General features: G+C 36.0%; 1 protein-coding gene across 1 annotated transcript in view; it reads left to right on the top strand.

Moving 5' to 3' along the window:
* The window catches only part of MKS1 (MKS transition zone complex subunit 1), a 1448767-nt gene that overhangs the window by 300630 nt on the left and 1134516 nt on the right, over nt 1-13621 (top strand). The window contains exon 5 of the mRNA XM_044054835.1: nt 11352-11449. Within this exon, the coding sequence (XP_043910770.1) occupies nt 11352-11449 (98 nt within the window). The remainder of the gene's footprint in view (nt 1-11351; nt 11450-13621) is intronic.

Raw genomic sequence — 13621 nt, forward strand, 5'->3', positions numbered from 1 at the left:
GACACATTGGAAGTGAAATATTTTCCAATGTTCCAAAGGGAAATGCTTAAGAGGCTGAAAATAGCACAAGAGCTGACTAGACTCTGGAGTACATTGGGTTTGAACTGGAGTGTTGGGTTGAGAGATGGAGATAAACAGGAAGAAGACCAGCAGCATTGAAATTAGTAAATAAGTGAGATTACAAAGCATCAGTCACATTTGTGAAGTATGGCATTACAAAAAAGTGGAAAGACTGGACTTTTGATGACTTTGTTAAGCTTGTGGGGGACTTCATGTCGGGTCACTGAAAGGAAAGGAAAAAAGTAACTAAGTAAAACAATTTTTGTTAACAATATTTGTGTAAAACATTTAATGATATAAATTGTATTTTATGTAATAAATTTTCATTTTTGTTTATGATAAAGATATTATGATAAAGATATTAAATTAAACAAGTGCTTTTTTTCTTTTTTAGTTTTAAGAAATGTAGGCATTACAATGTAAAAAGAGATGAAAGGCTGGACAAAGGCATGTTTGTTAATATGCTATAATTTTGGGTTGATGAGGTGGAAGGTGGCGTTTTTTAACTGTACAGATCATTGCATGTGTAGAGTTGATGTGTTTTCTCTTACTTTTGCATAGGTGGATGTCTGGATTAAGAGCGTTGGTTTAATCTGATATTTTTGTGTAATTAATAGAAAACTGAATGCCATGAAAAGTTTTCCTTTAGCAAATAAATGTTCGTTGTGAGTCGAGAAGCCTGCTGACTATAGGGAAAAGCAGTACAAGTTACAGCACTTTTTTAAGGCTAAAAGAACATGTTTTCTAAAAGCATATACACTGTTTTTCTCATCTGGGAGGGAGGGTAATAAAGATAAGACCAGAAAGACAGAAATTGGTATAAGTAGGTGCAGAGGCTATGACATGCGACTTATCTTGGATAACCTTGATTTTAGGTTGGGTCATGCTTGTGTGTACAGTTGTTGATTTGGGACAGTTCTTCCTACTGGGAGGGTTAAACTTCATTATTTGAAGCTGTACATCAGTTTGTGTATTTGATTTATGTTAATAGGTTATGGGAAAGTATGTGTGTGTTTTTTTTTTTTGTTTGAGAGTTTTCATTAAAACAAAAAGTCTTAAAATGTGCCTTAGCTTCAAATGGAAATGACAAAAAAGAACTGTATAAAAGATCAACCTACCAAACATTGGTCGATGCATGTAATATAAAAGCCAGAAATAGACATTTAGAAAAGCTGTCATATGTTAATTGCTCTCAACCTCTAAGCACAAAAAAATCTGGACAAAGCCCCACAAATAGTGACAGATTTTAAATATTGCTCTTATAAACTTAGAAGGTTGCTAGAATAAATGGTCTTATGTTACCATGCATTTTCTGAAGGATATGAAATCTGAAGCACACATTCCTGTCATTATTTAGTGAATTTAATCCTCCCTGATCTTTTGCGAAAATCCAAAAAATCACAGATTTTATGAGGAACAGACCAAAAATATGAGTCAAAAATCTGGACATTCTGCGAAAGTCTAGATGGCTGAGAGAGATGCATATATAATAGGTGGGAATAACTTCTTATCATAATGGCTATTATATCCGTATTATTTTGGAACATGAATGGCCTCACAGGTATACACAAAAAGGAAAGCGCAATTAATTGTATATAAATGTGCAGTGTGCGAATAGCAGTGCTGCAGGAAACACAATTGGAAAAAAGTGAGCGTGTGAATTTGATAAAGGAAGGATTTCAGGAGGGATATTCAACAGAGTATCAGGAACAAAAGAAAAGGGGAGTACTTATACTAATTTCTGCAGGAGCTCCAGTAGTGATAGAAGAGAGGAAAAATATATTGATGGTAGATTTGTGTTAGTAAGGGGCTACTGGAAAGGGAGGAGAATTACGCTGGTATGCATCTATATTGCACCTAAAGCTGCTATTATGGAGAGTTGGAACATTTTTTGGAGAAATCAGCTTTCACCAGTGAATATAACTTATGGATGGGGAATGGAATTTGATTTTCAACAGTGAAGATGTGTCAGGGGACCTAGAAGGGGAAAATCTAACAAAAATGGGTAGATTTCTGAAGAAATATATGAAAATATTTGATTTGGAAGATGTGATTTCAGTGATAGGAACTTTGAGAATTTACATATTAGTCACCAAGGTACAGTAACTGGGCTAGACTAGACAGAAATTGTATATCACAGGAACGTGTGCATTTAATTAAAAGCTTCAACACACATCCAATGATTATTTCTGTTCATGCTCCAATAACAGCTAAGATACAAATGCAGGGTAATGAAGTGAAAATGAGACACTGGTGCTTCCCCATCTGCCTGTTAAAAATGAGAAATTGAAGGAATGGGTATTGGAAAATATTTGAGAGTTATTACAGAAGATAGACATTTCTTCAGAAGTTATAACTAGTGAGCAGGATAGAATGAAAGCAGAGTTTAAAAATAGGATAGGAATAAAAGAAAAAGAGATACGGTTAATAAATAACAGAAATTATTTAGAGGGGCTGACAAAGGTTAAAGTATTGCAGAATAAGTGGAACCTCACTGGACAAGAAGAGGCACAACTGAAGAGTGCTAAAGAGAAAATAAGAGAGTATTTGGATAATATGCATGAGTTTGGAAAGATGCTGTTAAGCAACTGTTTTTTGATAATAACCCCAGAGAATAAAAACTTTAAGCAAAATGACTTGTGCAGCAGAAAGTAGAAGGGGTTGTTGCCAGAATTAGGGAGTTTGTAACAAGAAAAATAACCAGAAATCCTGTAGAGGTATTCGAGATGTTTTAGAAATTTTATGAAAATTTTTATGACTCAAATAAATTTGGAAATTAAGAAAGACCACAAATGGTAATATTTATGGAATACTTAGATATGCCAAGGTTAGAGGTAGATGAAGCTCAACAATTAACGGTTAAGCTAGAAGGAGATGAGATTAAAAAAAAAAAAAAGTGATGTACAATCCATCTGCAGGAAAGTCTCCAGGAATAGATGATATAAATGTGGATGTTTGGAAGCTAGGCCAGAAGAAACAAAACCTTTCGTACTTAACAGTATTTTAAAAGGAGGAGACGGACCAACATCCAGGAAGAAAGCTGTGGTGGCTGTAATACCTAAAGACTGTAAAGACCCATCATACCCAGCTTCATATAGGTCCATTTCAATTTTAAACCCTGATTACGAAGTGTTTGTCTATAGTAGCTAAAAATGACAACAGTGTTGCCAAAATTGATAGATGTAGATCAATGTGTTTTTTGTGGTGGAGAGGCAAACATTTGACATTTATAGAAATATGATGATCCAGAGGGAAGCAAAGTGTAAGAAATACCACTGTTGTTGGTGGGTCTTGATGCAGAGAAAGCATACAACAGAATAAGCTAGGATTTTATGAGTAGGGCAATGGAAGCAATAGCATTCCATGATGCAACAGTAAAGTTAATTTGGAGGATATATGAGGGATTAGATGCAAAAATTAAAGTGTGATAGTACCTCTCTGACAAGTTGTCTGAACAGAGGAGCCAGGCAGAGCTATCCTCTTTCCCCTTTATTTGCTTTATATTTAGAGCCATTGGCAAAAAATAAGGAACTTAGAAATTCAAGGATATAATTGATATTGTAATCAAGAAAAGTTGGCTTTATTTACGAACAATATTATTTTGTACCTGATAAAACCAGAAAAGGACATTTCAATGTTGTTATATCTTGAGACAGTTTGAGACAGTTCTAAGTCTTTTCGTGATTAAAAAAAAAAAAAAAACTAATGAAGATAAAATAAAGGCTATAGCTTGTGAGCTATGTACCGACACATGACTTAGTCCTGCAATACCAATATTTATGGAGACATGATAAAATAAAGTATTTGAGTATGGATTAAAAAAAGATACTGTCATGGCAGCTAAGAATATGCAGGGAGAGACTAAATAAAATATAATACAAAACCTGAGAACCTGGAAGTTCTTGTTTGTGGATAATGGATAGCAAGATACAAGCAGTGAAAATGTTTTTAGTCCCTGCAGTTCTGTATATATGTCAGTCATATTTTATCAACCAGAATAGAAGCTGTGGACAGTAATAAAAAGTTGAAGGAATTTATCTGGGAGGAGAGGAGGGGGCAAGGATCAAGGGGAATAAGTTGATCCTTCCAACAGAACAATATGGATTAGGCTTAACTGATTTGACGAGATATTTTAGAGCTACACAGTTAAGGCTCATATGAGCAGAAAGCTGTAATTCAAAGTGGAAAGGGATGATGATGAAGTATGGGAAATTCAAGAATTAAGGAGAGAATAACAAAAGTCATACAGAATGTTATATTCATTAAGTAGTAGAAAGTATTCTAATAACTAAGCCACCATGAGAATTTAGAAAAGAGATTTTGCTGGAAGGGATGACTGCAGTTGTGGTACAGAGAATAGGCAAGAGGCACCTGGAAATTATTGAAAACTGACAAAAAAAACAAGGTATTAGGAGCAATTAACTAGAAAGGAAAAGGTAATAGAATGGGAAGAGGCCAAAAAAGCATGTGGATTGCAGGCTAGAGACACCTTCCCTATCAAGGATTGATATCAGAGAATAGGCACAAAGGAATAGGGGAATCCTAAGACAAATACATGCTCTGTTAGAGTTGTTAGTTGAATCTAGAACAGAAGCGGCTGTTAAAGGGATAATTAGTAGGGGATGTAAAATATTGCACAGTAACTATAGGAATCGGTCAGAGGAGGTTAGAAAAGATAGTTTAGAGAGACTGGATGAGCAATTCACAAGGAAATTGTGGGAGGATGCGTCCCAGTTATTCAACAAAAAGTTGAGAAGATTTAGAATTTTTGCTTGGAAGTGTTTGTAGAGACAGGGGGGATACATTGGGCTTATGTACATTTCACATCAGATGTTGTTAATGTGGAGGTATAATTGTAGATCTCTAGAGCAAGTGTTTGCTTTAACATTGGGTTTGTTTAGGTGATGGAGTTCATATAGTTACAGATTCATTTCTGTCACAGAATACTAAGCAGAGATCACCCCTCAGAAGCAGATATGAGACTGATTAGAGGGATGAAGCTTATAGTCTATCAGAGCAGCAAAGGGTATTGTGATCTGCAATCCTTTTGGTGACGAAATATTGAGGTCATTTAAGTTGGTTTAGTTGCATAGTGAGGTACATGCTGAAGGAGGTATATCAAATGATGGGCATAATAAAGGAGAAATACAATGGGATCTTAACTTCTTTGGACCTTGGAAAAATACCACAAAGGGTAAGTTGTGTGAGGCAGAAGTGTTTTCTAATTAAGTTATGACTGGGTCTCAGTTAAGTGGAGAGCTGTCTGTATAGTATATGGTTGTGATACTACATTTGCCAAAAGAAACTGTTGCATCTCTTGGCACTGAGGGTAAGCCTGTGATTAACACTGAGCATTTGTGTGCTCCAACTCTTGTGGGAGAATTACAGTGCCACTGTGGGATTTTATAACTGCTTTGAGTTTGCAGTCATCAGCAAACTTGATTAGCTGTAGTCCCCCTGATATTACCTTTTTAATTTCAATGAGATATATGCAAAAGATGAGAGACTAGGGTAGAGCCTTGAGGGACACTGCAGTTGACATTTTTTTCTGTCTAGGGCAAGTACCTCTAGCCTTAATGGTATGGGTTCAGTGAGATAAGCAGTTACCTGCCTGAAAAAGACTTTTTAGTGTTCAGTTAGGAGAGCTTATCAGTAATCTCTGTGTGAGAGAGAGTGCTAAAAGCCTTGGCAAGGCTCAGGTATACTGCATGGACTGTATACCCTTAATCCATCCCCTAATAACCCTTTATTATGTCCCAGGTAACCCCTTTGCCATCTGTCTGTCTGTGTATCTATCAATGTATCCTTCATTTATTAACCAAGTGAACTGTTCCATTGCAATGCCCAATACTTTTTGTAAAAATTTAATTTAGAGCTGATTTAATTTAGCAAAAGAAAGTTAATTATGTTAATGCTAATTGGCTGTCTTTTATATAAAAGCATGTAGTATCTAACGTTTTAAACACATGTGCTGTATCTGGGAGCACCATACAGCATTTATGCATTTGTCTGTGTATGTGTTCAAATGTTAGTTATATGTAACATGTCAAAAAAATTGCACTGTCTTTCATAATCTGATGAAAATCGCATTGTGCGTCCACTCTTGAATTTTTCCTCTCTCAAGAGCATGCATCAAGTTTGGTTAGTTATTAATGTACACATACCATAATCTGTGAGCAGTCCTGTCCTGAAATCTCCATTGCAATATAGTGTGACTGCAGGGGCACACTTTCATTTTTATCATGTCTGTGATTCAATTCCATATTGTAGACTCATTTTCCAGCTTTCTTGGAGCTTATTTTCTTGAAACACAAGCAAGAGTCGATAGTTGTAAAACATCCTGTGTTCCTAGTGAAAAGATTTAACGAACAATTAGAATTTTCAAGATGTTTTTGAAAATGCAAGTTTTGCACATGCAGCTCGACAGAGGTTACACATTGATAGCCTAAACAGCTGCAAAAGCAGTCATATGAAACTTGACGTTGCTACTGAAAAAGTCTCAAAATTGATGCTGTAGCAAAAGTATCCCACAAAACAGACACTGCTGTAAAAGTCACAAACAAAGGAAGCAGCATGGATTTGGATGTTTGTTTCCTCTAATGCCGAAATCTGGTTTCCTGACTTTAGTGTGGAACATTTTCAGTTTTGAGAATATCAGATATCCCTGCTTCAAGAATTTAGACTTAACATACACCAATCACCTTTGCAATTGCTGTCTGTCAATTTTAGTATTTCTATTATTATTTTGGAATAATAATCTACACGTGTGATACGAAGCTTTTCTGAATTTAAACAAATCTGTACTCGCCCTTCTCTATGGATGGTCTGGAACCAAGTATAATAGCATCACTTGTTTAGGATTGTTGTGTGTACTGCAGATTCCACATTTTTGTGCATCTTGTTTTGCCTGCCTTGACATTCCAGGCCAAAATATTACATCTCTTGCTGTGTCTCTTTGCACTTTGTCATTTCCACATGGGATTCAGGTATCCTGTCCAACTTTTTTCTCAGTTGATTATGAACTGTGATTTTCGCAGCTATGAACATCAAACCTTGAACACAATTCTGAGTTTCTTTCCTTAGTGATGAGTTTTTAGTGGATGTACAAGAGAGTCTTTTACTTTTGTTTCTGTCATCGGTAATTGCAATATTACAGAAAGATTATCCGGTTCGTCTAGTACATTTTCTTGTTTTTCTAGCAGCTGTATTGTGCTCTCCATGTCTGTTGTGTGCATTTCCTTGCCTCACCCATATTTCACATTGAAATCATATTTCTCTCGACTAGTTAACATCCTTTACAATCTTGGAGATGCCTTGTACAAAGACTTTATGAAGGTGCTTTGCTAGAGTTTATGGTTTATTTCCACCCAAACTACTACTTACCATAGGCATGTTCATTAAGTTTCTCTTTGTCTCCCTCACATACACACATACACACAATATTTTGTTGTAGAATCACATCTTCATTATAATTCTGACCGCTATCTACTGTCAGCTCCGTTTGCTTATTCATGTCCATAGTACTGTAACATTGGAGAATCTGTAATTAGTATTTTTGAACATTTCAAGACACTTTTGCTGTGCATAGCTTCATTCCTAGGTTACATCTTGCTCTAACAACTGTCTTAAATATATAATTATTGTAGACATATTAGGCATAACCTTTACAAGATTCTGTGTCATTGCCAGACAAGTTTCTGCTTGTCTTTTGACTTTACAGATTTTTTTTTTTGGAACAAGCTTCAGTCCTTCCGATATCTATATTTTGGGTTTGTCACTCTTATTTTACATTTATTCACAAGTTCATAGATTAGTACTAGGCTAACTGCCCTTGTGGGTCATTTTAAGCCTAGCCAATTACCTTATGTGAGAATAAAACCCAGCACCTTGTGTCTGTAATGTAAACACTTTAACCATTTTGCCAACCTCCCACCCATAAAAAAAACAGACTCGCCTAACGTGAGGCACGAGCCCACAATCCTGAGATTGATTCTGTTTCTCTACTGACTGAGCTAACTAGGCTACTAGGGCTTGTTGTTATTAAACTTGTATATTTTGGATTTGCCACTCTTAAATTTACATTTGTTCTTAATAAACTTGAATATTGTTGAAATTATGCTGTTTTAATCTATTCAGTAGCTGTATACATCTTTTATTGTACCTCTTTTGTGTCTAACTTCACACTGATAAGTTATCAGTTATGTTTACTACAGCTTCAAAACCTTCCATTACTAGGGCAACATCTCTTTGGTACCACTCTGGTACTAACAAAATACCAAACAGAAGTTTAAGGAATATGTAACTTGTTAATAGCAGTTAAATGTTGTTCATTTAGCTTTGCCTTCTAGAAACCCTGGCTTTGAGTTAATCTCGTCAACTGTAAGCAGTGGGTAATACTACATATTAATCACTGTTCAGTCCTGAAGATTGATGCAAATGCAAATCTTAGCTTTTGTTACTGTAGTAACTATCCTGTTCACCCATTTTTTTAGCCGTAATTGCATCTTAATGATATTTGAGTTTTCCACAGGGTTCTGGTCTTCTTTACCTATTCTTTTGAGTGCTACATGTACTTTTCTGGCAGCATACATGTACACACATATATGTGTGTGGTAAGGCATCTGATTTTATTTGTATATATTTTCCTGGTAGACTTTCTTGACCTTTGAAAAAGTCAGCATAGTTACGTAAGAGATCATGGCTGTTGCTTAATATATTATTTGAAATGTTTCTGTGGCTGTGCAAATGATTTTCTGTGCAATTAGGCTTTATTTCAGTAGTACTCCTATAAGGGATTATAAATTTGTTGTTTAAACCTACAGATGCAGGCATGCAACTAATAAAATACTGGAAGTGCTGTAGGGCTTAAGAGAGGTTAAAGGTCGACAAGACATGGGAACCTGAGAAAAGTGAATAGCTAGAAACAACTTGGTAAGAATGTAATTTACAATGTTTTAATACCAGTTAGACACGTTACCTGCACTATTGCTGGAGGGCAGCAGTGGTTGTGTCTAGCATATTGTTTGGGTATCTTTAAAGAAGTACAAATGTAAGTGATAAAGAGGTGCTATTTTCTTTGTAGCATATTCTTGCATCTGTGTGTGTATATATATATGTATATATATATGTATATATATATATATATATATATATATATATATATGTGTGTATGTATATATATGTGTGTGTGTTTGTGTTTAGCATATCCTTGTATCTGTAAGTATGTTTTGTTTATTTCTTGCGTGATCCTATTCACCGAGGCTGTACTTGAAATTGTCCATTTAGATCAGTGCATTACCCCGGTAAACCAGTATGTATAAATAATACTTGTCTAACAAAAAAACTCCCAAAAAACAGCATGAAAGCCAACCCAAATAAAAGAAAACCCTGGTTGCTGCAGAAAAACAAACTGAATTAGCGTGTTTAATTTATTCAATGCTTTCGTTATTCAGACTTCATCAGAAATACAAATACTCTTTCTTACATCTACTTTAAATACTTAAAATCCAACAATAAGCCACTCCTTAACCATTAATTAATTAAACAATTGCCAACTTACAATTGGCAATTAAAATGTTATACATCTAGTTGTGTCTTTCGGCTTTTCGCAGTTATGGGTCGCCACAGCGGAACTCTGGTCCGCTAATGATTGGCAGTAGATTTTTACGTGCTGAGTTGCCGGCCCTAACGCACAACCTTCAACGAAGGTACGCCCATTTACGCATGTCTCCACACAGAAGACACTCTAGTTGAGAATTGAGCAGGGCGACGTCTTACTGTTATACATCTAGTAAAAATTAAAAAAAAAACATAACATTAACCACATTTAAAAATTAAATAACCAATTTTCTATTAGCCAAGAAACATTTAAAATTGACCATATCATTCAGACCTGGGGGCTATCTTGTACCCAGCTTTATTTGCCATAATGTCTCTTTCCTTTCCACCTTATTTATAAGACTACCACCTCTTAAATCCTGTTTCACATGTACTGAAATAGTGAAAGTGTATTTTTTATTTAAAATACAAGATACAGAGTGTCTGTAAAGTACATTATTCTCATCTTTAGTTTTAATTGCATGGAAAGGAAAGAGACATTATGGCAAATAAAGCTGGGTGCAGATAACCCCCAGGTCTGAACGATATGGTCAGTGTTAAATGTTTCTTGGCTAATAGAAAATTGGTTATTTCATTTTTAATGTGGTTAATGTGATATATTTTTTTAAAAACATTTTGCTAGATGTATAACATTTTAGCTGGTAATTGTTTAATTGATTAATTAAAGGTTAAGGAGTAGCTTATTGTTGGATTTTAAGTATTTAAAGTAGATGTAAGAAAAATATTTGCATTTCTGATGAAGTCTGGATGATGAAAGCGTTGAATAAATTATATACGCTAATTCAGTTTGTTCGTTCTTCTGCAGCAACCAGAGTTGTCTTTTAATTAAATAATAATTGTCTCTCTGAAATGGAAATTTGAAAAGGGATCTGAGTAAATTGTATTCCATAGACAGAATGGTGGATATCTAGTGTGATATATCTCATGAAGTACTGTCTCATATACAAAATTAAAAGATTTAAACCTGGGTGACTAAAGTAAGAGGACGGGATATAGTACAATTTGTTGACATCTTTTTCATTGGAGATTGCTCAGTCAACCTATTCAGCCAAAGTGTTACTGCAGAGAAGGTCGAGCTAGCAGAAACAAAGTGTTTTTTTTTCCTTGGGGAATAAATGGTTGCTGCATGTCATAGAACAGAATGCGTTAACGTTGATAATGTCCCATTGTCAAGCCCATTTCAAATGAAAGTTCTTTGAAGTTGCTTTTGATAAATCTACTGTTGCTAAAGATGAAAGAAAGAGTATTATGGGCTGAAAAAGGCAGTATAAGCGTGAAAGGCAAGGTATAGCTGTTGAGGACTGAAGACTTTTAATAAGTGGATTGGTGAGGTAACTTGTCACTTGTACAAAAAAAAAAAAAAAAAAACATTTGCTTCCTTTAATTTTATTGAGCATGTTTACAAAAAAAAAAAAAAGTAAAGCGGGTTAAAGGTATAGCTAGGCTGTGTAGCCATGCTATGAGCAGTTAGTAAATGGCAGATGATTCGAATGAACGTGACTCACCTGTTTCTTAAGATGCGTCTTTTTGGAATTAAAGTAAATTTGTTTCCAATTCATTGTTTATCTTTTGGTCTGGATTGTGAAGGTAATGGCTGTACCAATAAATAGAGTAATTTAAAATTTTAAATGACAAAGATGTATGTAATTGAACAGTCATTTTACAATTTCCAGCATTGTCTCTCGGTTACAACATCAGACAAACAGATTCCAACATTCCTGACGGAGAAGATGGCCAATGTGCGGCACAGAAGACAAGAAAAGCGAGTAATGTAAGTCTGTTATTTAAACCTGTAAGAGAATCATTAAAACTGCACTGAAATAATATACATCTTTCTTTGAGAAGAATAGTTAGCAGTGGTATTTAACAATCACCAATTTTCAGCACTAACCTCCATTGTTGTACTGCATCCCCCCCATCTAGGTATTTGTAGGTCAGTATGCTGGAGAATTATGCATATCTTGTACTGCCCCCCCCCCCCCTTGTGAGCTGGGTAATGCACCATACAGAGTGACATATTTTTTTTTTCTGTAGTTTATTTTCTGCCTCGGTTCCTGCTAACTGGCAAGCCATCCTTGATCAGACTTGAGCATTTTAGTTCCCTGCCATTGGGACAAGAGCCATCTTAAGGGGCCATCTTCCAGGCAGCCATGGGGATAAGTATATGCATTTGCCAACATCCTGTCAGTGATGTATTTATTGTAGGCTTTAGCCCTTACTTGTCAAGGTACATGTGACCCACATCACTACAAGGGATCGTTACACCTTTCCCCTTGCATGTGTATGCTCCCGTTTACCTGCAGTGAAGGCTACTGCATAAACGGTGGCTTGATGGCATAATGCCTGCCCATGGCCATTCCTTATATAGCCAGCCCTTGCCTAATGGTTTGTGGCATTAGGTGACCCTGGTCTGCCACCCCATCCCGAGAGGATAAGTAGTCCCATCTTTCCATTGCTATCTCCAGCAGATGTGCAGTTTGCTATTCTAATTTGGTTAATCTGGATCATACTCGGGACTTTATCCCTGTATGTCAACAGAGCTGTCTGCTACACAGTGTGATCTTCATTTTTTGGCTTGACCACACTTCCCATTTGCTTGTAGTTTTGGTACTTGTGCTGTCCTAATTTCCTGTCAGTAAATATAAATGTTACATTTTTGCTAATATGAGTACTTAATTATATAAATGTCATTTTGTGGAATTTAATGGAGGATAATATCCAGTTCACTAAAGGTTTGCTACCTGTAATCCCCAACTGCAAACTTGACAATTCAAACTTCTGAAAACCCACACTCCAAAATTGTGAGTGACGTCAATTTTAAAGTGTTTTTTTGTAAGTGAGCAAGGCTTTGCCCCCCTCCCTGACTTATTTATATATACCAACTCCATGCTCATAAAAAAACACACAAAAAAGGAGAAAGTCCAGGTGAAAGTCATAAAATGGCTGTCACGACTACAGTCTCACGGTTGAACCAATACATGTAAAACCATCCCAGGATTTGTGATTTTAGGGAGTTAAGATTAGGGAAATTGTACTCCAACAGTTACCATTCACCAAATGGTAGATTTGCTGGTGATATCATCCCCACTTAAGTTGCTGTAGAAAGGAAGTTGGGTAATCCTTAATAGTTCACCTTGCATTAATTTTGGTCTTAGATTCTGCTTGACAAATGTTTTTAGGGTTACTGTGCATTTTGTTGAATGTTGCTTTGTTAAACAAATGCTAGAGGTGATTGAGATTGTCGAACATTCAGATACTTGAACGTCCGATATCTTGAACTTCCAGCTCTTTGAAAGGGGTGAATTGGGTTTGGGAGGGGGTTAGTGTGTGTACATGTGTGTTTGGGTGTTAGGATAAGTGTTAGGTAAGGGTATAAGTGTTGTGTGTTTGCATGCAAGTGTGTGTGTGTGTGTGTGTGTGTGTGTGTGTGTGTGTGCACGTGTGAGTTACAGTTAAGGCGGTGGTTAGGTAAGGGGAGTGTGTCTGTGTGTATGAGTGTGTCTTGTTTATTGTCACTGTTATGGGAAGGTTTTTTTAAGGCATGGTGAGGGTTAGGGTCAGCACGGATTACTAATGCTTTGATCCCACCTGCATCACCTCAGTAATGTGTGCTGACCCTAACCCTGACTCTGCCCCAACCCTAAGCCCACACTGTATCTTTGAAAAACCCTTCTCGGAACACTGCCACTATTCAGACAATTGAATGGTAGTGTTATGGGGGTGGTTTAATGTAAAGATCAGGAAAGGAACTTTTCCGTTTAGATGTTTCATTAGTGTTTAAGTAATTTGATGATATGCATGTTCAGTCTTATTTTTGTCTGTGCATTTTGTTTGACTTAAGTTCGATCATACGTAACAAAATCATTTCTAGATACGTCTACATCTAGAAAGCTACTAAAGTTATGAGATACGCAGCATTGAAAGACATAAGTTGTGAATGACA

The sequence above is a fragment of the Protopterus annectens genome, chromosome 13.part0 (genome assembly GCF_019279795.1).
Source record: "Protopterus annectens isolate FY-2018-M chromosome 13.part0, PAN1.0, whole genome shotgun sequence".
In the NCBI taxonomy this organism is placed as follows: Eukaryota; Metazoa; Chordata; order Ceratodontiformes; family Protopteridae; genus Protopterus; species Protopterus annectens.